We start from the raw sequence: 23,213 nt of genomic DNA on the forward strand, positions 1-23,213 counted from the left end.
GTGAGTCTCTCATCCAATGTAACATCTCCTGTATGCATATTTGAAGAAGGCTCAATCGTGAGACCGAAACATATTATATTTTTAATTAATTATAGAATATTATATTATATATACTTCTCGTTTAAGTTTAAAAAAAAAATTTTCGTTATACAATATTTGACTCTTAAGTGCCCTGTACACTCTCAATATTGTTGGTTAAATTAAAAGTCCTTTGTTCTTATAATAATTTGTTTCAAGCTTTATTTAACTCTCCTCAGCCGTGTATAGATTCAATTAACTTTCTATATCTTAATGAAATATCGTAATTACGAGAATTTTATCTCATTTTCTATTATAATCTTTCATTTTGTTGTAAAAAATCGAAGTATGTCAATAAAGTTCATTTATTTTTTGGAAACCAATTATTCGGTTACTAACGAGAAATGGTAGAGTCAGTTAATTAAAATCATCAATGTTCCAGAGTCAAAAACAATGTAGATGTATGTTGATTCTGAAACATTGATGATTTTAATTAATTGACTTCACCATTTCTCACTAGTAATCGAAGAATTCCAAAAGAAAAATGGACTTTATTGATAATATTTTGACTTTATGACTATTAATTAAGAAGCATTATTGGCGTGTTCTTACAAAATGAAAGGTTATAACAAAAAGTGAGATAAAGTTCTAACTTAACTAAAGTTTCATAACTATTGCGATATTTCATTAAGATATAGAAAGTTAATTGAGTCTATACACGGCTGAAGAGAGAAAAGGTCCAGTTCCACAATTCACGATTAATTCTTAATCGAGGTTCAACTTCTTTCTTATCTCTTTCCAATTCTTAATAACAAAAATTTTGAACAGTACCTACTTTATTTACGTTTACTTCCAAAAATCATGTACACATTGAAAAAAAATAGCTTCTTAAAGACAGCATATCAAAGAATAATAACTTTGATTATGTGCATACGACTATGATTGCAAGACGTTTTTCATGGTATATACTAATGTATCAAATTTCATCAGTTTATTATTAACGAAAGTATATTTAGTAACGAAAGTAGAACGAATTTTGTGCATGAAAAAATCATTCCTTTCCACAATATCTCTAAAACAATTGAGATTGAGGATTTTTCCCAAAGCATGGATACTTTACTAATAAAGACAAAATCAAAATCAGAGTGATACTGGAGGAAGTTCTTTTATTAGTTAAATATTCGTTTTTCCGGTTATAAAAATAAATTTGGAACATATATATTTATTAAATGATCAACCGAATTAATGGATTTTTGTTGCTAATAAGATTTGAAAATATAATATGAAATAATAAATATGAAATAAGGACATTCAAGCGACTATACAGGTTCAGATTCCTACCCAAATGCTACCCAGGAATCACTCCATCTTTGTTATTTATCGAACGTTAAATGAACAACATGATACCCAGGGAGCATTCGAGTGTAAATCCGAATACGTCCCAGTCTGCATTCGAAAACTACTCAAATGTCCACAAGTATCATTTTATCCTTGTGTTAACCAAATGTTACAAACAAGGATAAAATAATACTCAAAAGTACTCGGGTAGCATTTTCGAATGCGACCTAAAATCCCCTAATTCTTGACACAGCGCTCGTGTGCAGGTAGAGCACACCAAGCACACTAAACTAAGTCAAAGGGCAATATTCATAGTCCGTTCTTATTTTAAGAAATCTTATTTTAAGAAATATCTTAAGTAATATCATAAGATGCTGATGCAGCACTCTTGGTTTATGACATCTTAAGACTGTACTTAAGACAGTCTCAAATACAAAAATCGACTGAATACCGACCCAAAAGTCCTGCATCATTTTGCAACTTTCACAACAATAAACGAAAAATTAATTACTAAAAATCACCGAATAAGTCCGGCCTATCGCCAAATTTAAGCGCGCGATAAGAAACAGCTGCTCAGTAGTCATGATTGCGCAAGAAATTGTTTATTATCAACGGCAACGACTAGAGCGATGTTGGATCCTTGTTCTAAACTATAATTATTCTCCGTTTTTTTATCAAAATCTTCTGACAAAACAAGAAAAATATAATAGCAAGTAGCTATATAAAAGTATTTCTAGTCTAATGCAATTCTAATCTAATGCAATTTGTATTAGATTAAATATATTTTGATTAAGTTATCATTTCCTATCAAAAAATAAAAACATTACAATATAATAGTTTTTATATACTAAAATTTTTAATTCAAAATATTCATTAAACTATTTATTGATACATATAAATTATTTGTACAAGTAAAATATATTTAAACAAAAAGTAAAATATATTTAATAAGTTTATTATAGGTTTTTAATTAAATTTATATTAATATATTCATGTAATGCTTGAAATGTGGTATATCATGGTATTCAATAGATAAGTCGTAAGATTCCTTAATATAAAATTAAAGTTTTTATTTTTAATTTTTATTAACCTTTAGAGGGCGAAAATCTACTTTTTTAATTTTACAAATATTTCTTGATTAAGATTCTTACAATTCATTATTTTTCATTGTATTCCTTATCTCAAAATATGGCACTGTTTTAGCATCATTAGCGGCTTTCCTGTATAGGCTAAGCAATTCTTTCAAAGAGCTATTCCTACAGCTACAGTTTTGCTATAACTATTGAAAAAAAATTAATCTAGGAATAAACGAACTTAAAATAAACATACTTGTACGGAATTAACATCGCCACAGTCGGTATACGAATTATAGCTGGCTGACCAATCACCTATTCCCTGTTCGTTCTCTGCTGAAAAAACGAAAAACAAGATATTCAATAAATAAAACAATATGATTGGAAACGAGACCGTTTATATTAAAACTTGAAATACGAAGCGCCTTACCGGTCCGAGTGTTAAGATGTTGAACTACTATATAATATACATTCATTTAAATTGAATTAATTTTCAGAATTAAATTGCGAGCCGATAAAATTATCGGATTCACACAATCAATCTCAAACAAATAATCCTCCCAAAATTTCCCAAATCTTAAAAAATTGTAATAAACTTATTGCGAAAAATATTGCCTCGGCCGGGAGTCGAACCCGAATCTCTTGCATTCCGTGTGAGTTACGATAGTCTAAAGGCTTAGGACGTTCGCACGGAATGCAAGAGATCCGAGTTCGACTCCCGGCTGAGGCAATATTTTTCGCAATAAGTTTATTACAGTTTTTTAAGATTTGGGAACTTTTGGGGGGATTATTTGTTTCAGATTGATTGTGTGAATCCGATAATTTCATCGGGTCACAATTTATTTCTAAAAATTAATTCAATTTAAATAAATATATAGTAGTTCAACATCTTAACACTCGGACCGGTAAGGCGCTTCGTATTTTAAGTTTCAATAAATAAAATATCACAAAAATAAAAATTGAACAAGTGAGCTCAGGAAAATTAGATTTTGGAGGTAAAATTGCCATAAAAAAATTTGTTTGCGAGAAGTTGTTCAAAATGACATAATATAATAGCATATTAAAAGTCCTGACCATCAACGAACTTGAGAAACATTTCAGCTTTAAAAAATTGGTTTTTTAAATATATCTGTGAAAATATTCATTTTATCAAAATAAAAATCATTATCAAAAAGAAAATTGGCAAAATTACACACAATTTCATTTTCTTTTAAGGTCGTGCGTCAATACTTTCCATGATAGAATGAAAACAAAATTTTTTTTAAAGAATATTTTTAATAATTTCAAGAATAAAACAATTTTTCACTTTTTTCGATAATATCTCAAATTTGATTACTTTTACGTACAAACCTCTTATCAAATAAGTTTTACTGAATTCTCTATAAAATTGTTTTTTTACTCATATACGATCATACAATAGTTTCCGAAATACGATATTTAAAAAATATTTCCTGTTATTTTTGAACAAAACTTATTTTTTAATGTTTTATGTAAATATCTCGGATTCGGCTACATCTACGTAAAAAATACCAATAATTAAATCAAAAGGTTTTTTAATTCCCTACAAAATTTTACTTATCGTACGTAAAAAAAATGTGCAAAAGCAGTCTTAAAGTTTATTAGCTTAAAAAACTTTCTTTTAACCTCAACTAAAAGAAGTAACAAATCAAAGGACTCGTTCTATACAAACCAAATAATAATAAATAACGGGCAAAGTAAGAATCAACACGTTTCTTTGAAATTAACAAAAGAATATATTTCAATTAACAAAGGTAAAATTACATAACGTTACAAGTTTCGGTTATCGGATTGAGCCCTCTTCAGACATTAACATAACGAAAAAATCACAGAACAAAATCAATTATCGCAAATGATCGCATATTCATAACATTCACAGTTCGGATGAGTCTTGATGTAGAATTCGGCATTATTTCCGTACGATTGAACCGTCAAATGTATTAAAAAAATCTTGGCAAAACTCTAGTTGATAAAAAGAAAAACTTAAAAACTTTACACAAAAAGATCTACGCGTAAATGAATTAACATACCGGAAATCTAATAAAAAATAATAAAAAAATATAATCAGAACTCACCAGAAATCATGTGTAAAAAAATTCAAACGAGTGTGTCCAAAAAGGAATAAAAAACTTTCGGAATATATACCGAAAGAAAGAACGCAGATGTGTAAGACAGACATTACGCGTCGGCTACTATGTACGTTCAGTAGTGCGGATCAAAACAGACTGAGAGAGGAGACGGACTGTTAGTATCAGAAAGTCAAACTTTATCTATGATGAGAATATAAGCCTTGTGGAGGCCATCGGTGTCAGTTTGTAAATTGAGATCATTCTTCTGCTTCCTGATATTAAGCATCTCGGAAACTAAACGTCTCCGATAACAAGGCTCCTCGTCTAAAATTACGACTTCGTCCCATTGGAATTCGTGATCCAGCTGTCTCCTATGCTCAGTTATGACAGAACGCCCAGAAGTGTTGTATCTAATGTGATTGCGATGTTCAGCAATCCTGGTTTTTAATTTCCTGCTCGTCTGTCCCACGTATGAAGCATCACAATCACCACACGAAATCCTGTAGACCACATTGCTCTTCGATGTATGTGGACAAATATCTTTCTGTACTTTGATGTATTTGTTCAATTTATTGAGACTACGGAAAGATATTCTGATGTCGTTTTTATTGAAACGTTTGAACTTTTTCATGTGGAACGGAATGAATGGTACCGTAAGCCAAGAAACAGATTCACTCGTCCCGACATTGTCAGCCAAAACTCTATGTGTTATGTGTCTATTTCTAATCAAATTTTTTATACATCGATTGACTGTGTCAAAAATGTAGGTCAGTGGATAGTCATTGTCTAATAAAATGTTAATAATAAACGTCAAATTTTGTGTATAAAACTTAAAGTCTGATAGTAAAAAAGCTCTGTCAACCAGCGAAAGAATCGTCCCTCTCTTTTGTGTCATGGGATGGTTAGAACTAAAATTCAGAATCCATCCTGAAAAGGTCGGCTTACAGTACCAATCAAAACCAACATTTTATTAGACAATAACTATCCACTGATCTATATTTTTGACACAGAGGCCCTCCTCAAAGAGGAACGCAAAAAGGCTGGATAAGGCACTGGACCTAGCGATAGGTTGGCAGCCCTCGGAAGCGATTACGTTCACAGTCAAAGCGATAAATATGATCGCCGAGACCGTCGAATAGTCGGGCAACATAAAGATACATAGTACAGCTGAGATGCGCTCCGCGCTGTCCGCGCTCAGCGTCGCATCACGCCGACCAAAACATCGCGCGCTAGACCGCGTGCCGCTTCTCCACGTACACACATTATGATATAACACAGCGACACACATGCCAACCCGCCCGACCGCACGCACGCAGCACGCACACATTTATTGTAATCATACATATACTTCAAATAAATTAAGTTTTATTTTATTTTATAATTTTTCGTTGATTTGTAATTGTATCTCCTCTCCAAGCCTAAACTTCTTTTATGCTACCGAATCAAAAAATCATCGACGAGTTTAAAAGTTAGGTTGTTTCATGGCGCCCGAACAGGGATCTGTCCGGAAGAAAGAGATGAACACTGTGCCGAAATCCTGGATATACGCACTGACCAAGAGCGAGATTATTGTTGAAATAGAAATCCACAAATTAAATACCGAGGGTATGTTAGACGAGCTGCATCATCGTCCGAGTACCTTCGTGAATGAAAAACTGAGGAATTTCCAGACTTGAGCATCGCCGCCGCCTCCGCAAGAAACAGGACGCCGCGTATCTGTCGCAGCTTAAAATAACGAGAGTATGAATCCATTTGCAAATACAACCTCTTTGAGCCCCAAGGATGAATTTATCTGCAAAAATTATCAACTAGATGTGTAAATGAAGATTTCAGTTCAAAGGAAAAAACTCATGGATATTTTTAGAGCGCGCGGTGGAGCTCAAAGAAGATTACGAGCTCACCGATCAACATTTTTTTAAAGGTTTACAGAGATTGTTAAAGGGAGATACACAGACATGATGTCATGTAAACGCAGACGTTAAGAAATCTGGGACAAATTGTTAGTAGCTTTAAAGCCGCATTCTTACTGCACGCGGATAATTTTCAATTATTAGAAGACGCTCGAAAGCAGAAAAATTTTCTTCAAATATTGTATTTTACCGCACTAATAGTCTTGATACACCGCGTCGGGATAACTACGGAATAACGGCAGTTAGAATATTTGTACCGAAACATGCACTTCTCCTATCAATGGCGAATGAGACAGTCCGATATAAGCTGGATCCAGGAGCTAAGTCGCGAAGTCGTCACTTGCAAACGTCTCTCCGCTCTCGAGAAAGCGGAGGGAAAAATAAAAGAAATCATTCGTAAAATACCGCCGTCGTCGTATATACGAGGGTGGTTCCAGAAGTACCCGACCTAACAAAAAAAACACAAAATATTTGGGAAAAAATATCTTTATTTCTCAACCATAGTCTCCTTTTAGCTCGATACACTTTTCCCAGCGATGTTCAAGAGCTTCGATGGCCAGTTTATAGTAAGAACCGTTGAACTCCTCAAAATAGCCATTAACCGTAGACTCCACCTCTTCATTGTTGGTAAATCTTCTACCACCGAGCCATTTTTTCAAGTTTGGAAAGAGAAAATAATCCGAGGGGGCTAAATCTGGCGAATAGGGTGCGTGGGGAAGCAATTCGAACTTTTGTTCGATTTGCTTTTGTTCGATTGTGAGCAAGCGCGGCACTCACCTTGCGCACAGCTTTCTCATCTCCAAATTTTCAGTCAATATGTGATGTACAGCACTTTTTGAAATGTTTACCATGTCTGCTAGCTCGCGCACTTTCAATCGACGGTCACCCAATACCATTTTGTGGATTTTCTTCACCATTTCTGGAATGGCTACCTCACTTGGTCGACCACTGCGATGTTCGTCTTCGCAGCTCGTACGGCCTCGTTTAAACTCTGCCACCCAATATTTTACTGTTGTAAACGAAGGAGCAGACTCCTCCAGAGTAGAATCCAGCTCGGCTTTGATATTGGTTGGGCTAAGACCTTTCAAACGAAAGTATTGTATCACATAACGATGACCAATTTTTTCCATCTTTGTAAATTCACCGAGATCGTCCACTATTGATGGCTGCCAAACAAATACTGAACAACGTAGCGTCTTCAAACTTCATAGTTAAGCTTTAGAAAGTTGGTGCTTTCCCCTACAGTGATTTTTTTTATACAACAACCGCTATCTGTACGTCAGGTCGGGTACTTCTGGGACCACCCTCGTAACTGCGATGAATGCTGCTGGCGATGTAAATAAAAGGGACATACTCGATTCGATTGCCGACCCCCGCCAAAAAAGTTCTGCTCACAGTGCGGCAAGGACGGGGTGTTAACAAAGAATTGTCACCTACCGCTGGGAAACGCGCAGCCGACCGAGAAGGCTCCGGCCACCTCCCGATCACCAGCATAAAATACACGCCTCGGCTGCACATACATGTCAAAACACTAAAATTATAAGCATTGCTAAATACGAGTTCCGAGATACCTTTTGTAAACAACGACACCGCGCGCGAGGTTGAAAGGGTACAATTTCACATCAAAAGAAAGATAGGGGAATTGCAACTCGCCGACAGTCAGATGATCATACTGTCCGATCACATCAGCCTATTCGTCGTAATCGGAAATCTGGCATACGTTTCACATTACACCGACTCTGAAAAGTTTAGTCCCTATCGACGTCGACCTGTTGGTAAAAATATGTCTTACGATCCCGCTCCTCTTAAGTAACCAACCGGCACTGCCGCATTGACAGAAGGACTCTCGCAGAGAACCAAAAGCGAGAACCAACTCTTGCATGAATTTCTCGAGACCGAATTACCACGACGCCTCACATAGCATCACATCCATACAAGACCTTACTCGCCTCACATAATATCTCATCCGTATCAAACCAAAAAACAGATTAATCAAACAGCCCCTCGAAATCCTGCCATGCAAGTGATTATTGACAACAAAGTCAAACAAATGCAGCAGGACGGTGTGATAGAATCAGCGATGAATCTCTGGAGCTCCCGAGTCGTCAAAAAGAAAAATGAAAAAAATAGGTTCTGCATAGACTTCTGCCGGGTCAACGAGGTGATCGAACTCGACCTCCTGCTATAAATTATCGCGACACTGGATAAACTTCGGGATGCGCAATACTTAACGATTCTTGAACTAAAAAACGTGTAAATACCACTTACACTTGAGAGCAAGCTCGTTACCATCTTTATGTTACCTGGGAAAAACCTTTATCAATTTATCGTAATGCCGTTCGGCCTGCATTCGGCTCCGGCTATATTTCAAAGATTATTAGATGCGTTAAAATCGAAATTAGAACAGTTTTCATGTACCTCGACGACATAATAATTATCAATGGTACGTTCAAAGACCATTTGAGTACGCTCTGGGAAATTTTCCGATGACTCTAAAATGCTAACTTGAAAATAAATCTCGAAAAATACCGTTTTTGCGTAGAACAATTGAAATACCTTAGATATAGTCAACAGGGAGGAGATAAGAACGGATCCCAAAAAAATGAAAGCGATAGTCGACTAGCGGTATCACAAACGGTAAAACAAATTAGACAATTTTTTGGAATCACCTCGTGGTACCGCCGGTTCATATAGGACCTCACTATCGTAGCCATCTCCTCACCGCACTCACACCCAAGAACACGCGCTGGAAGCGTGGCGGTCGGACGAGAAAGCCGCATATGAAAAGTTAAAAACGGTTCATGTTACAGATCAATGCAAGTAACATCAAATTAGGAGCCGTTTTAATGCAACTTCTCGAAGGCGACCGCGTGATAGCCTATGCGAGCCAAATATTGAATCAGGCCGAATGCAATTATAGCGCTACCAAACTCGAATGTCTCGCTGTCGTATAGGGAATCCGGCGCATAAAGGACTATTTAGAAGGCTATCTCTTCATAGTGATTATTGACCATCAATCACTAAGTAAAATGGTTACAGAAATTAGGTTCTCCTACCGTTTAACTCGGACGTTGGGTATTCGAGCTCCAGCAGTATGACCTCAAAATAAAATACTAAAAGAAGACTTTAAACCGAATAGTATTCCGTACTACTCCGCACAGAGCCGCTAATTTCAGACAACGGCACACAATTTAAGTAGTCGCAATTAGAAAAACTCTTAAAAGCGTACTCGATCAGCATGTGTATAGGCCAGCGCACGCACCGCAATGCAATTCGGTCAAATGCACAAACCGAACCCTTAAGACGATGATCGCACAATATATATGTAGATAATCACGTAATCACAAAAATTGGAATGAACATCTATCGGAGTTCTAATTCGCGTTTAATTCCGCGCGACATGACGCCACCGGATATACACCAGCGTATCTCAATTTAAAACGTGAGTTGCTGTCGACCCATAAACGGTGTTTTTTTATAAGGATATTGTGAGGAAGAAATTTACAAAACGCCGAAGATATCGATAATTTAGATATGAGATTGCGACATGCTATTTGGGCCATCAAAGATGTTATGGAAAACGTCTAAGCAAACTTGTTGAAACGCATGAGAACTTGCGTTAGGATAAATAGCTCTTTTTGAGCACTTGCTGTAAGATGTTTAACCCGCTCTTTTCAGAATGACCAATACATATTTACATGGAACATTTTGTATTTGCAGAAATGTAAGAAAAAGTCAAGAGAGAAATTAGACTTAATTAACGTTCTGTCAGTATAAAAAAAAACACAGGAATTTTTTATAATATATTTTTTCAATCACATTTTTACATGTGAAACATGTTGCAAAATGTGTTGTAAAATCTTTTTCCTAAAAAAAAAAAATTATATTTTTACAAATACTTGCAATAGCCACGTTCTCAATGCGTTCAACTAATTACAAAATATGATAGCGTTTCGCATCAGAGTCAACTGGATCATACGTTCGGCAGCGCTTATCGGATGCGTTCGCTTACATAATGTAAGAATTATTTCATCCTTGTTTATCGCAGACTCATCTGTATATACTGAAGATGACTAAAAAGTTAGCCAAAACATGTATACAAATTATTAATTAAATACAAGAGATACAATTTAATAATATTGAAATTTATCGCGCACAGTACAGCACTAATTCCAAAGAACCAAACTTATTATAATTATATTTTCATTTCATCCTTATTGTTCATCAAATATGAAAGAAAATGATCTGCTCTTTATTCCTGCACTGTCTTAACATATGTTTGTTCACTCCAATTTATTGCACCGTGTGCACCTGTCCAGACAGTGCGGAAATAAAGAACAAACCTAAGAAGAATAAATGATGCTTACAGCGCGGCGTTGTGATCGCGAACATAAACGCATTCAATATAAACCTAACCTAACCGATTGACTTGTTTACATCGAGCCTCCGTGTCGAGTAACATATGTAGAACGTATTCAAATAATTTCAACTCGTCGAATAATTAATCGATAGTATTTTATGGTAACTAACCGTAACAAAGTAAATTCCTCATTTTATCGTTCAAGTAATCAGTGTAAATCAGTAACCATATCGATTTGCGATGGAATTTGATTTTATGATTATCGCAATGTTTCTTAATAGTAATTCTCAGTTGCCGAATGATTAATCGGCACTGATTAATAGTAGTGAGCCAATAAATTTGTTTATAAATATCAATCAAGTACGTGGATAAATCCGTGAACGTATTGATACGCGATACAATTTACAAAAGGACGAAAACTTCTGATTATTAATTGCTGTATTACAATTTCTTTCTTGGATTTAATTTTCAGTTCCTAAATAATTAATCGGTAGTGATTAATAATAACAAACTGATAAATTCGTTTGTAAATCGATCATGTGCGTGAAACGTTATAAGCGATACAATTAATATGAAAAACAAAAATTTGCATAAACGTGATCGTGATAATTGAAAAACATAAACTTATTGTTATTTAGTGTGGATTTATAAGAATCACGGAATTCATAGTCACAAAATTATTCTGCCTTTTTCCAGGCTTTTCTCGGCTGTGGTATGGAGACTTCTTCTTCTTCTTTTTATGTTTATGCCTTCTCCTGCCTCCTATTTAATGTGGAGGTCAATACGGCCAGTGCAAGAGACAGAAATATGATCAGTACGTAAAGAAAAGCATAAAAACAGAAATAAGCGTAAACTGAATAAAGGAGGCAGATGAAGCGCCTTCAAAGACTCGGGCCATAGCAATGACACCGAGAGAGCGCAGCTTTAGAAAAGCGACATAAGAGGCCTGAAGATGGAAGGAGGAAAGAATAACAAGGGTATCCCTGAGTTTGCGTGTCACCTGCACGGAAACACGCGCCATAAAATAAAAACTGCAAGTTGGATGAAACTGTATAAGAGGCGACAGAGTCTAGGCGAAGGGTTCTGCAGGCCTTGAACAACGAGATTATCAAGATTGGGATTGATGATATTAAAGAAAGCAGAGCACACATATTTAGCGTGGCCAGCGTAAACCGGGCATCGAAGTAAGACGTGATCTGCATCTTGCAAGGTATCCACAATCGCACGTCGGATCGTGAATAAAATTTTTCCTAAAAAGGCTATGTTTTAAATTATATTGTAGTAATTAACTCTAAGACGCGTAACCGTAATTATGCTCTCTCTGCGAAGCGGGAATCGGTAATACAATGGTTTCTTTTTTTATAGATACTGAAATTAACGAGTCCCTTTAGTATTCAAAGATTCGACAAGTACTCGATCGATTTTATTATCAAACTTTTCCTTCAGTAAGGAAAAATAGTCAGAGTAGAGGACTCTGAATAGCATCATGAGCCGCTCGAGATGGCTTATCTCGCATATGCGACTGCCTTCTCATTACCCGTAACGCCCGTGTGGGAGAAAACCCAGACGAATTTAATTTATTGGGTTGTTCGGAAAGTAATTTCGTTTTTTCCCAACAGAGGACTTAATTGTAGCTTAATTGTAACTTTTTTCACAGCCAACTTCACACTTAAGCCGCATAATCATTTTGAGAGCTGATATAGCAAAGCTTGCTTGTGAAAAAAGTCGATTGATTCTACGCAGTAGTTTTTGGTTGGTGCCCTATCAAATATGGAAAGTGAAAAGCAGCATTTTTGGCATATTTTACTTTTTTACTATCGAAAAGGTAAAAATGCTGTTCAAGCAAGAAAAAAATTATCCGATATGTATGGAGATGTATTGACAGAACGCCAGTGCCAAAACTGGTTTGCAAAATTTCGATCCGGCAATTTTGATGTTGAAGATGCACCACGTTCTAGAAGGCCAGTTGAAGCTGATGAAGACACAATAAAGGCATTAACTGATGCAAACCGGCGAATAACAACTCGTGAGATCGCTGAGAGATTAAATTTATCGAATTCGACCGTTCATGATCATTTGAAACGCCTAGGTTTAATCTCAAAGCTCGACATGGGTTCCTCATATTCTTTCGGAAAGAAATTTGTGCCGTCGCATTGACGTCTGTGATTTGCTTTTCAAACGTCAAGAAAATGATCCATTTTTGAAGCGCATCATCACTGGGGACGAGAAATGGGTTGTCTACAACAATGTTAAACGCAAGAGATCATGGAGTAAAAAAGATGAACCGGCTCAAAGCACTTCGAAAGCCGATATTCATCAAAAAAAGGTGATGCTATCTGTTTGGTGGGATTTCAAAGGAATCGTTTTTTTTTTTTGGGCTTCTACCGGACAACACAACGATCAATTCTGAAGTGTACTGTCATCAGCTGGACAAATTGAATGATTCACTTAAACAGAAAAGGCCAGAATTGATCAATAGAAAAGGTGTAGTGTTCCACCAAGATAATGCGAGACTTCATACAAGTTTGATAACTCGCCAAAAGCTTTTACAGCTTGGATGGGATATACTGCCACACTCACCATATTCTCCAGATCTGGCACCTTCTGATTATTATTTGTTCCGGTCTCTACAAAATTTTTTAGACGGTAAAACCTTTACTTCAAATGAGGAAGTCAAAAATGACCTGGATCAGTTTTTTGCCAGCAAAAGGTATTGGACCAGAATGGACAATATATAATTCAATAAAATATTTATTCACTATAAAAAAATTTCATTTTTATAAAAAAAAACAAAATTACTTTCCGAACAACCTAATATATTGAACGCGGCCGCCTCGACAAGAACCGATTTGATACGAGGAATAATATAGTTACTATTATTATTAAAGCTACAAAGTGTATTGAGAACACTTCGAAAATCTGTGACAATGTATACAAATTTAAAGTTGAGACCAATGGCAGATAGAATAGCATTATAGATTGCCCAGATCTTTGAGGAGAAAAACCGATGTATCGGCAGAGAGCCTGTGTAGGAGAGAGGCTTAGAGTTGCGGTGAATAAACTGCCGAACCGACATAATGGTAATTACGAGAGCAAATCAATAAGTTCTTAGAAAATCTGTCGGAGGGCACTCGCAGTGTCATGTCACATTATTTCTTGACAAGTAGCATCTTTCAGCTGATTACTGTCAAATTTTGAGCGGAATTCATCGCATGGTTTCATTTCTGTAGACGATTAAAGCGAACAACTTTTGCATTTTTTGCAAAACGGAAAAAAACGAGTTTCGTGCAGTGATCAAACATCTACATATGGTTAACGACGAAAGAAATCAAAGTCGAGTTGAATAATGTTCATAGCATATCTGCACCAGCGTTTACAACTATATACAATTGGGTAAATAAATTTAAACGTAGTCGTACATCCACATGTGATGCACCTCGTTCGGGACGTCCAATTGAGGCTGCTATGCCAGAAATCATCGATAAAGTCCACGATATTGTTTTGACTGATCGACGAGTAAAAGTGCGCGAGCTTGTTGGTCACAGTCATATCATATGGTACAGTGATTTCAATTTTGCACGAACAATTGAGTATGAAAAATCTATCGGTAAGGTGCCGCATTTGATCACTGTGGGCCATAAGCGCGACCGTGTGACGATTTCAAAACAATGTTTGAAGATGTTTCAACGTAATCCAGATGAATTTCTGCGTCGATTCATTACTGTGGACAAAACATGGATCCATTACTTCACACGAGACGAAGGAACAGTCAAAACAATGGACTTCACCGACTGAACCAGCTCCGAAGAAGGCGAAGGCCGTGAAGTCGGCCGGAAAGGTGATGATCACAGTTTTTTGGGATGTACGCGGTATAATTCATATCGATTACCTTCCGTCGAAGCAAACGATTAATGGCGATTACTATGCAGCCTCATTGGACGTTTCAACAACATTTTAAAGAAAAAACGTCCCCATTTGGCAAAGAAAAAAGTGCTCTTCCATTAAGACAATGCACACGTGCCCGGTACGGATAGCCAATTCAACGAATTCCGCTACGAATTGCTTCCTCATCTAACATATTCGCCAGATATAGTCCCTTGCGACCATTTTCTGTTTCCAAACCTGAAGAAATGGTTCAGAGAAAAGAGATTGACAACCAGAGAGCAGCTCATCGCTGAAACAGAGGCTTATTTTGAAAGGTTGGACAAATTATTAGGAGTATAAATAAGTTTCCGCCGTTTTTTATCAAAAATTGGGCATTTATTGTGAAAGAACGGTACCTAATGTTTTATTCGAAGTATTGTCCATCGCTAGCCACTACTTTTTCCCATCTTTCTGGCAGCATACGGATACCGCATCGGAAAAACGCTTCATCTTTTGAAGCTATCCACGATTCGACTCAATTTTTGGTATCTTCACATGATGTGAAGTGTTGCTCAGACAGGCCATGCGCCATCGATCGAAACAGGTAGTAATCAGAAGGAGCAATGTCTGATGAATACGGCGGGTGGGGTAAAACTTCCCAATTGAGTGTTTCCAAGTAGGTTTTGACCGGCGCCGCAACATGTGGACGAGCATTATCATGCAGAAGAATAACTTTGTCGTGTCTGGAGTAGTAGTGGGCGCGTTTTTCCTTGAGTGCTCGGCTCAATCTCATCAATTGTGTTCGGTAGAGAGCCCCAGTAATGGTTTCGTTCGGTTTGAGCAACTCATAATAAACGACACCTAGCTGATCCCACCAAATACACAACATGAGCTTTTTCCCATGAATGTTCGGCTTGGCTGTCGATGTTGAAGCATGGCCAGGTGGTCCCCATGATTTCTTCTTCTTTGGGTTATCGTAGTGGATCCATTTTTCATCACCAGTGACTACACGGTGCAAAAAACTCTTTCGTTTATGCCTGGCAAGCAGCATTTCACATGTAAAAAATCGGCATTCAACGTTTCTCGGCTTCAGTTCATATGGAATCCAATTTCCTTGCTTTTGAATCATTCCCAAGGATTTTAAGCGATGTGAAATTGCTGGTTGAATCACTCCTAATGTAAGTGCAAGTGCTTCTTGCGTTTGGCACGAATCTTCATCCAATAAGCTTCCAATTCCGTATTTTCGTACACTTTCGACCTTCCGCTATGTTTTTTGTCTTCGACGTCAAATTCACCGTTCTTAAACTTTTGAAACCACTCACGGCAACTTCTCTCACTTAAGGCAGTCTCACCATATGCTTCTACAAGCAATCGATGCGCCTCAGCTGCAGATTTCTTCAAATTAAAGAAGTAAATCAAAAGCTCCCGCAAATGATGCTTATTCGGCTCAAAACTCGACATTTTCGCACGAAAAAAGATATAAGATGCTGATGCAAAATCGCTAATATTTCAAGGTTATGTTCTTGCCAGGTGTCCAATCTTACGATATGACGTTTTATACAAGTAGCTGATAATTTTAACTATAACATACTGGTAGCGCCATTGTTTGTCAAACGGCGGAAACTTATGGTATTTATACTCCCAATATATTATTCAGACAGAAAAAAGTTGGAGAATCGTTGGATTAAGTGTATCGAACTGAAAGAAAACTATGTTGAGACATAAAAATAAATCATTAAAAAAAATGTGCTTCACTATGTTTTTCTAAAAACTTATTGTCTTGCCCTCGTATCAATTTTGAAATCATCGGTATAAAATACGATAGAACCCTCAGTAATCCCAGTGAGTTGTTCGTCAAACACATGGGCACGCAGATCGAAAGGCTTCTCTTTGAGAGCCAGTAGAGAGGAAGGAGAGATCTGAACAAGAGTAGGCGTATGATGAGTGAAGAAGATATGACGATAGAGAGGAAGAATGTAGGATTGATCAATACGCGTGCAAGAATTAGCTACCTCTTTGAAGAGGGGGGGGGGGAGGGCAGGGAAGTGTGTTATCAGATAGAAGAAGAAATCAGCATCGTTGGAAGCGTCTGCCAGTTTAAATAAGGATTCGGATGTTGGGTGATCAGTAGCAAAAAAAATTTTGATAAAGAATTTAGCAGCAAGGAATTGAAAGCGGAGCTGGAGAGAAGGTTCTTTGGCTTCTGCTAAAAGGGCGTTAATTGAAATGGAAATCCGACAGCCCAAACAAGTGTGAATCGCATGATTCTGAATAACTTCTAATTTCCGGAAAGTTCGAGAACGCGATAAGTTAAATACAAGGCTATATATTCAATGGAGGCTCTAAGCATAGAACGATAGACCTCAAAGAGAAGCTAAGAGTGAGCGCCCCACCATGTATTTCTAATTGCGGACAAAACTTGTATTTTTTTGGTTTTGATAGTCGTACTCTCGAGGGGGACTTTCTAAAACCGAACTGAGAGTTAGAAAGAATAAGGTGGTAGGAAGATTCTATTATCCAGCAAAGACGGTTAAGGATTAATTTTTCAAGAATTTTAAGAAAGCAGATGAGGGAGATGGGACGCACGCCCCCTCCATAAGATTTATTAATAAAGTGGATTAGCGAGAGTGATCATTGAGGGGGGGAAGAGAGAGTAGTGGAAGAGGTTATTAATAATATACAAGAAACATTCAAGGAGATCAGACGGAAGTGCTTTCAAGGTTTTGTAATCTATACGATCCAATCCAGGGCTAGAGCAGGATCTAATAGAGGCGAGAACGACTCGAAGTTTACTAAGTTCGAAAGGAGAATCCAACCATGAATAAGGACTTAATCTCGAAGTGTCAGCCGATAGGTTGGAAGGCGGGGGCGAGCAAAAAGGAGGACAGATTTTATCAGTGAGAGAATGGTGGCCGGGTTATCATAAAATCTATTGTCATAACTTTTATTGCTTGATAACTTGCGGAACCATTTGAGTGTATGCCAAATATCCGCAGTCGAGGTCCTGCCATCCAGCGATTTGCAGAACTCGCGCCAAGCATGTCGTTTAGCTCTTCTAAGAATCTTACGACATTCACGCACCTTGTTCATGTAAAGTTCGTAATTTTCCAAGGTCGAGACCGAACGATACTCCTTGCAAAATTCCAAACGACGACGAACAGCCCGAGTGTATTCAAGGGGCGGGAGACGAGAAACGCTTAGAGGGTATGTTACAAGGGTATGTTGTTAATGTCTGAGGTGTGAGAGTGTAAGGGGAACAAAAAGTGATGCAAAAAAATGTCAAGAACATCAGAGTGAAATTGGTTATATTGAGAAATAAGATCGCCGACAAGGAGATTCATGACGGATTTAACAATGTGAAAAGAAGCTTTGGAGATCTCAATACACGCCTGGTTCCATTGATCTTTGGTAAACATAAGTTTATTAGAGAAATAAGAGGCGTATTTAACATGACAGTCGATTTGTACGAGAACCGGACAGTGATCGCTACCACGCGTGTCTTCGAGCACAATACATTCACATAACGATGCAAGGGAGGACGAGGCGATCGCCAAATCAATAAGAGAAGGAGCTCTGGTAGGATGAGAATAAAAAGTAGGTAAACTAGGATTAAGTATAACGCAGTTATGTTGATCGACGGTCTCACTAATAATACGACCCGCACTGTTCGGTCGAGAGGCATCCCACAAGGGATGATGTGCATTAAGATTACCGATCAAGAGAGTTAATTCTTGACTTGCCGTGAGAGCAATAAGATTGTCGAGACTTGCTTGAGAAGTAGAGGAGTTCGGGTGACGATACGCGCCTACAATGTTAAGAGTGCTAGAGTTTAATCGAAGCTGTATGTCAATGTAGCTTCGATAGAAGCATCAAATTTGCTTCAAAAATCGAAAGTGGAATATATAATACGATTTTTAATTAATATGGCCATACTTCAAATCGCGGGAGAGACAAAATGATGACTTCCAGCCCGGAGATAAACATTACATCTATCGATGAGAGAACAAGTGGCTGACTGATATTGTGCGTCTATATATAAATTCTTCGCACACTTACACAATTCTTTGTTTTAATGATTGAAGATCATTAACAGGCATTGCATACACTATTTGCTTGAGAATACCTAATACAAAAAAATTTAATGGTGTTAAATCTGATCTTGAACACGGAGGCCAAGCCACAGGTTCAGCACGACCGATTTATTTTCTAGAAAAATGAATATAAAGCTACTGTCGAGGACCTCTGCCATAGTAAGCAGAACAGTCATTCAATTGAAACCAGAAACTCATTCTTATATTTAAAGGAATATTTTCCAAAAAGTCATAGAATTCATTGTTTATAAAAGTGCGACAAATCCATTCTCTTCAAATAAGCTGGTAGAAAATGATATTCAATTAAAATATTGCTTATTATTCCTAACCATACATTTGTTACGTCCAAGCTCCGAGCGCATGCGGAGCTGAGGGGGTGAACGTAACAAGAAACCGAATTGTTAGACTGATTTGGTCGTATCCAGACTCGGGACCGCAAGGGAACTATGGGGAAGGACCGACGCAAATCGGGAAGCGTTTCGCTTCGTCCTGAGGTTCCTAACGAGCTGGGGGTCGAACGGAGGATGAAATGAAAACCTCTGCTCATGCTCCGTTGAACACGACACACGAATCGGGCGTACTTTAAAAAGGGCCCAAATTGGGTCAGTGCGCCGAGAGAGCGCACTTTAACGCCAGCTGTGCCAGTATGGCCATATGCCCTGACTTTCGGTCATGGAACTTAATCCAAGTGACCGGGGAGAGGGCGAAGTGCAATCGCGGGAGAACTTAGGAATACGAGGAGAGGTTTTATTTGAACAAAGACTACTGGGTTGATTTAATAATAGTATTGGGTTGTCCGGAAAGTCCGTGCGGATTTTTAAGCAAAATTCAAACGACAAATTTTTATTGTTAAAAGTAATTTTATTCTGTAACATATGCACCATTATTTTGCACAATACTTTTCCATCTTTTGGGTAATTTCAAAATTCCCCTCTCGTAGAAGTCCTGGGGTTTTTCGGCGAAAAAGCTGTCCAAGTAGTTTTTGAGGAGTTCCAAAGAAGCAAAGTTTAAACCATTAATTGAATTTTGTAGCGACCGAAATAAATGATAATCCGAGGGTGCAATGTCGGGGGAATATGGTGGATGAGGCAAAACATCCCAGCCAAGCGCCAATAATTTTTGTCGAGTCTGTAAACTTGTATGAGGTCTGGCGTTATCATGATGAAAAACGACGCCTTTCCTATTGATCAATTCCGGACACTTTTTGGTGATTTCCACCTTCAATTTATCCAACTGTGAACAATACTTGTCCGAATCGATGGTTTCGTTGTTCGGTAGTAGCTCATAGTACACTATCCCTTTCCAATTCCACCAAATGCAGAGCATTACCTTCTTTGGATGTAAACCTGCCTTCGGAGTGGTCGATGGCGGTTCACCTCGCTTGCTCCATGACCTTTTACGCTCGACATTATTATAAATTATCCACTTTTCGTCGCCTGTTATGATACGCTTCAAAAATGGATCGTATTCGTTGCGTTTGTATAGCAAATCGCTGATGGAAATGCGATCAATCGAATTTTTTTCAGTTAAGTCGTGCGGTACCCAAACATCAAGCTTTTTTATAATCTGGAGCTTGTTTAAATGTTCGGAAACAACTGATTTGCCAATGTTTAACCTTGCTGCGATTTCCCGAACTGTGATTTGCCGATCGGAGTCGATTAAAGCTGTAATTTGGTCGACATCGGTGGTGACTGGCCGGCCAGAGCGAGGAGCATCTTCAATATTCATTTCTCCTGAACGAAATTTAGCAAACCACTTCTGGCACATGCGATCACTTACGGCATCTTCCCCGTATACGGCACATATTTTTTTTCGAGTTTGTGTCGCGTTCTTGCCTTTGCGGAAATAAAAAAGCATTATGCATCGAAAAAACACGTTATTTCCTTCCATCTTTAAGCTGATTTCAAGTAAACAGTTTTTAATTTATTGGGATAATGAATATCACTAATTATGCTTTGAAATGTCACTAATCAAAACACGAAAGCATCTGACACATCGCATCGACATAAACATATGATATTCGCCTTCAAACGACATCTGTTGAGAAATACGCACGAACTTTCCGGACAACCCAATATAATATAAGAAAATCAATATTGACCATACATTTTGAGTGAAAATAAAAGAAAGCAAATACTAGGATAGTACAATCTTGATAATTATGTGTACATGTGTAAGCGTGTGTGTGTGAGTGTGTGAAGGGGCTCGGAATGCGGTGTTACCTTGGATAGGGAAAATTCGAGAGGGGGAGGGGGGGGGAATTAATACTGGGAAGGATCATGGGGTTGGAGGGAGAAAGGCTCGAGGGGGATAAGAGACGCTATAGGATCGAAAACAGGCCATCGGATCCTACGATCCTCACGATTACCTGGTCTTGGTTGGAGGGAGTAAAATAGGTCAAGAAGTCTAATAGCTGCTGGGCGTTGTGAAAAAAAAGAGGCAGCGGGAGAGTAGCCATTGGGTTGGATGTATAAAGTTGAGGGGGTGGTATCGGAAACGGGAAGTTGAGTAATCGGGGGCGGTGATGGTGTATGGAGGGGGTGGGGGAAATCGGAGATGGATTGGAGATAGGGGAGTACGAAATTTCGAGGGGTGGGGAGAGTGTTGTAAGGGAAAGCTGTACGGGGGGAATCTGTTCCGAGATTGTTGATTGAATTATAGGTTGATTTTGCGGATTTATCGCATTATTAACCTGAGCACGGGCTGCGAGTTGGCGCGATCGGCTGGTTCTCGTTAGATGGCGGCGACGAGGGGCGAACGCACGGCGTGAGCGCACTAAAAATTTTATCCTTAAAGTGAGGTCCCCAAAAGAAAAAAAAGGAGGGAAAGAAGGGGAGGGACCACTCAATGTAATGTAATAAAATTGAAAACTCACTGTTGAGACGGTGATATGTAGGATGACCCCAAAACTCGGAGAAGGTGGCGTGCAATACGTTGTGGCTCAGCTTCGAATTCCCCCGATCAAGAAACGCCGTAGATTTTTAGATGCACTTGAATGCCATCGATTCAAATAAATGCACTGACTCTATCAGGTGGAATTTTTCTGAGAATCGCGATTACTTCTCTAGACTTGGAGGAAAAATCTGCGCGACAAGTGTAACTTGAGAAAACTTGGAGAAAAATCTACGACGAGGGCCGCGGAACCGCGATTTTTATACTAATCGCCCTAGATTACTCAAATTCGGATTGGTGGAATAGGTTTTGTTAGCTGGTAGTAGGATTTTCCTTTGCTTTTGGATTGGTCAAGATTTTGGGGGAGGAAAGGATGTTGACAGGAATCTGTAGTATGGGAAAGTGTCCTCCAAAATTTTATGATCTTAAGATTTATGAGAAAACCCACGTCTCGCGCGCATGCATCGTCGCCACGAGACCACTCAGAATCTACCCCTGAACGTCGCATGCCGTTTCTTAGATTTTGTAATTACGGATTCGCGAGAATCGTCCGCAACTTGACCGTTAATCTTGGCGCCGGTCTTACGCTTTCCATACGTATTTATTATTGATTTAGTTTATCTCGGAGCGACATTCACGAGGAGATACCGGATTCCTTGTTTTAGTTTTTAGTGTAAAAAAAAAAAGAAAAGAAGATAACATTTTAGTGTTTCGACGAATTCCAGATCTCTACGAAAGAAAAGAGTCGTGCGAGTCCGCCGGACGTAACACATTACATTGAAAATTGTGTTGGAAATGTTGTTCATTGATTACTCGAGGATTCTCATGTAACCAAACATGACTATTTCTTTAATTGAGAATACCTTGCCTGGTAAATATGGCCTCATCTATCCACAAAATGTTTTGCGAAAATTACACAGATCGATGTTTTAAGACTTTTTTTTGCTGTTTGGATAAAAAATACCATTTCCGATGTATTTTCGCGCACTGAACACGAATCCGGCAATGAAATTGCTCTATTACGTCAGGTTTTTGCGAAAAATGAAGATAAAAACGTCAAAATTAACGTTTTTGTCAAATTTGACATATTTGTGATTTTTTTGCTAGGGAAGTAAATTTTTTTTTCAACTTTTGTTTACGGCATCTTAAAGTGCCAACTTTTATTTTTTAAATTTATTTTTTTTTAACACCGTACGTTTTTTTTTATCAAGATAATCTCTGCGTAGTCATAAAGAAAAACGTTTTGTGCCAAAAATGTTTTTGAAGAAAAAGTTTTAAGAACTGAGTGATGATTTTAGTAGCAAGGTTTTTAAGGTCACTAAATCCGAATTTGAAGTCAAATTTTCAAAATTCAAAATGCAGGATCTAATATGGTGGAAAAATTTGTCCTCACAAAAAAATTTTTATCTCTAAAATTTGTTATTTGCGCTTTAATTTAATTTAAAAAATATTATTTACAATATTAATTTTGGAATTTTAACTATTTGTAAAAAAATTTTATATTTAAATTAAATAAAAAAATTGTTAACTGGGCAGAGAAGTTCATGCATTCTATTTTTTATGTCTGTAGACTATTTAGC

General features: G+C 37.7%; 1 protein-coding gene across 1 annotated transcript in view; it reads right to left on the bottom strand.

Moving 5' to 3' along the window:
• Positions 1 to 23,213, bottom strand: part of LOC108748841 — a 144,132-nt gene that overhangs the window by 58,230 nt on the left and 62,689 nt on the right. The window contains exon 5 of the mRNA XM_018487213.1: positions 2,686 to 2,765. Coding sequence (XP_018342715.1) covers positions 2,686 to 2,765 — 80 coding nt within the window. The remainder of the gene's footprint in view (positions 1 to 2,685; positions 2,766 to 23,213) is intronic.

Source organism: Trachymyrmex septentrionalis, unplaced genomic scaffold, assembly GCF_001594115.1.
Source record: "Trachymyrmex septentrionalis isolate Tsep2-gDNA-1 unplaced genomic scaffold, Tsep1.0 scaffold247, whole genome shotgun sequence".
NCBI lineage: Eukaryota > Metazoa > Arthropoda > Insecta > Hymenoptera > Formicidae > Trachymyrmex > Trachymyrmex septentrionalis.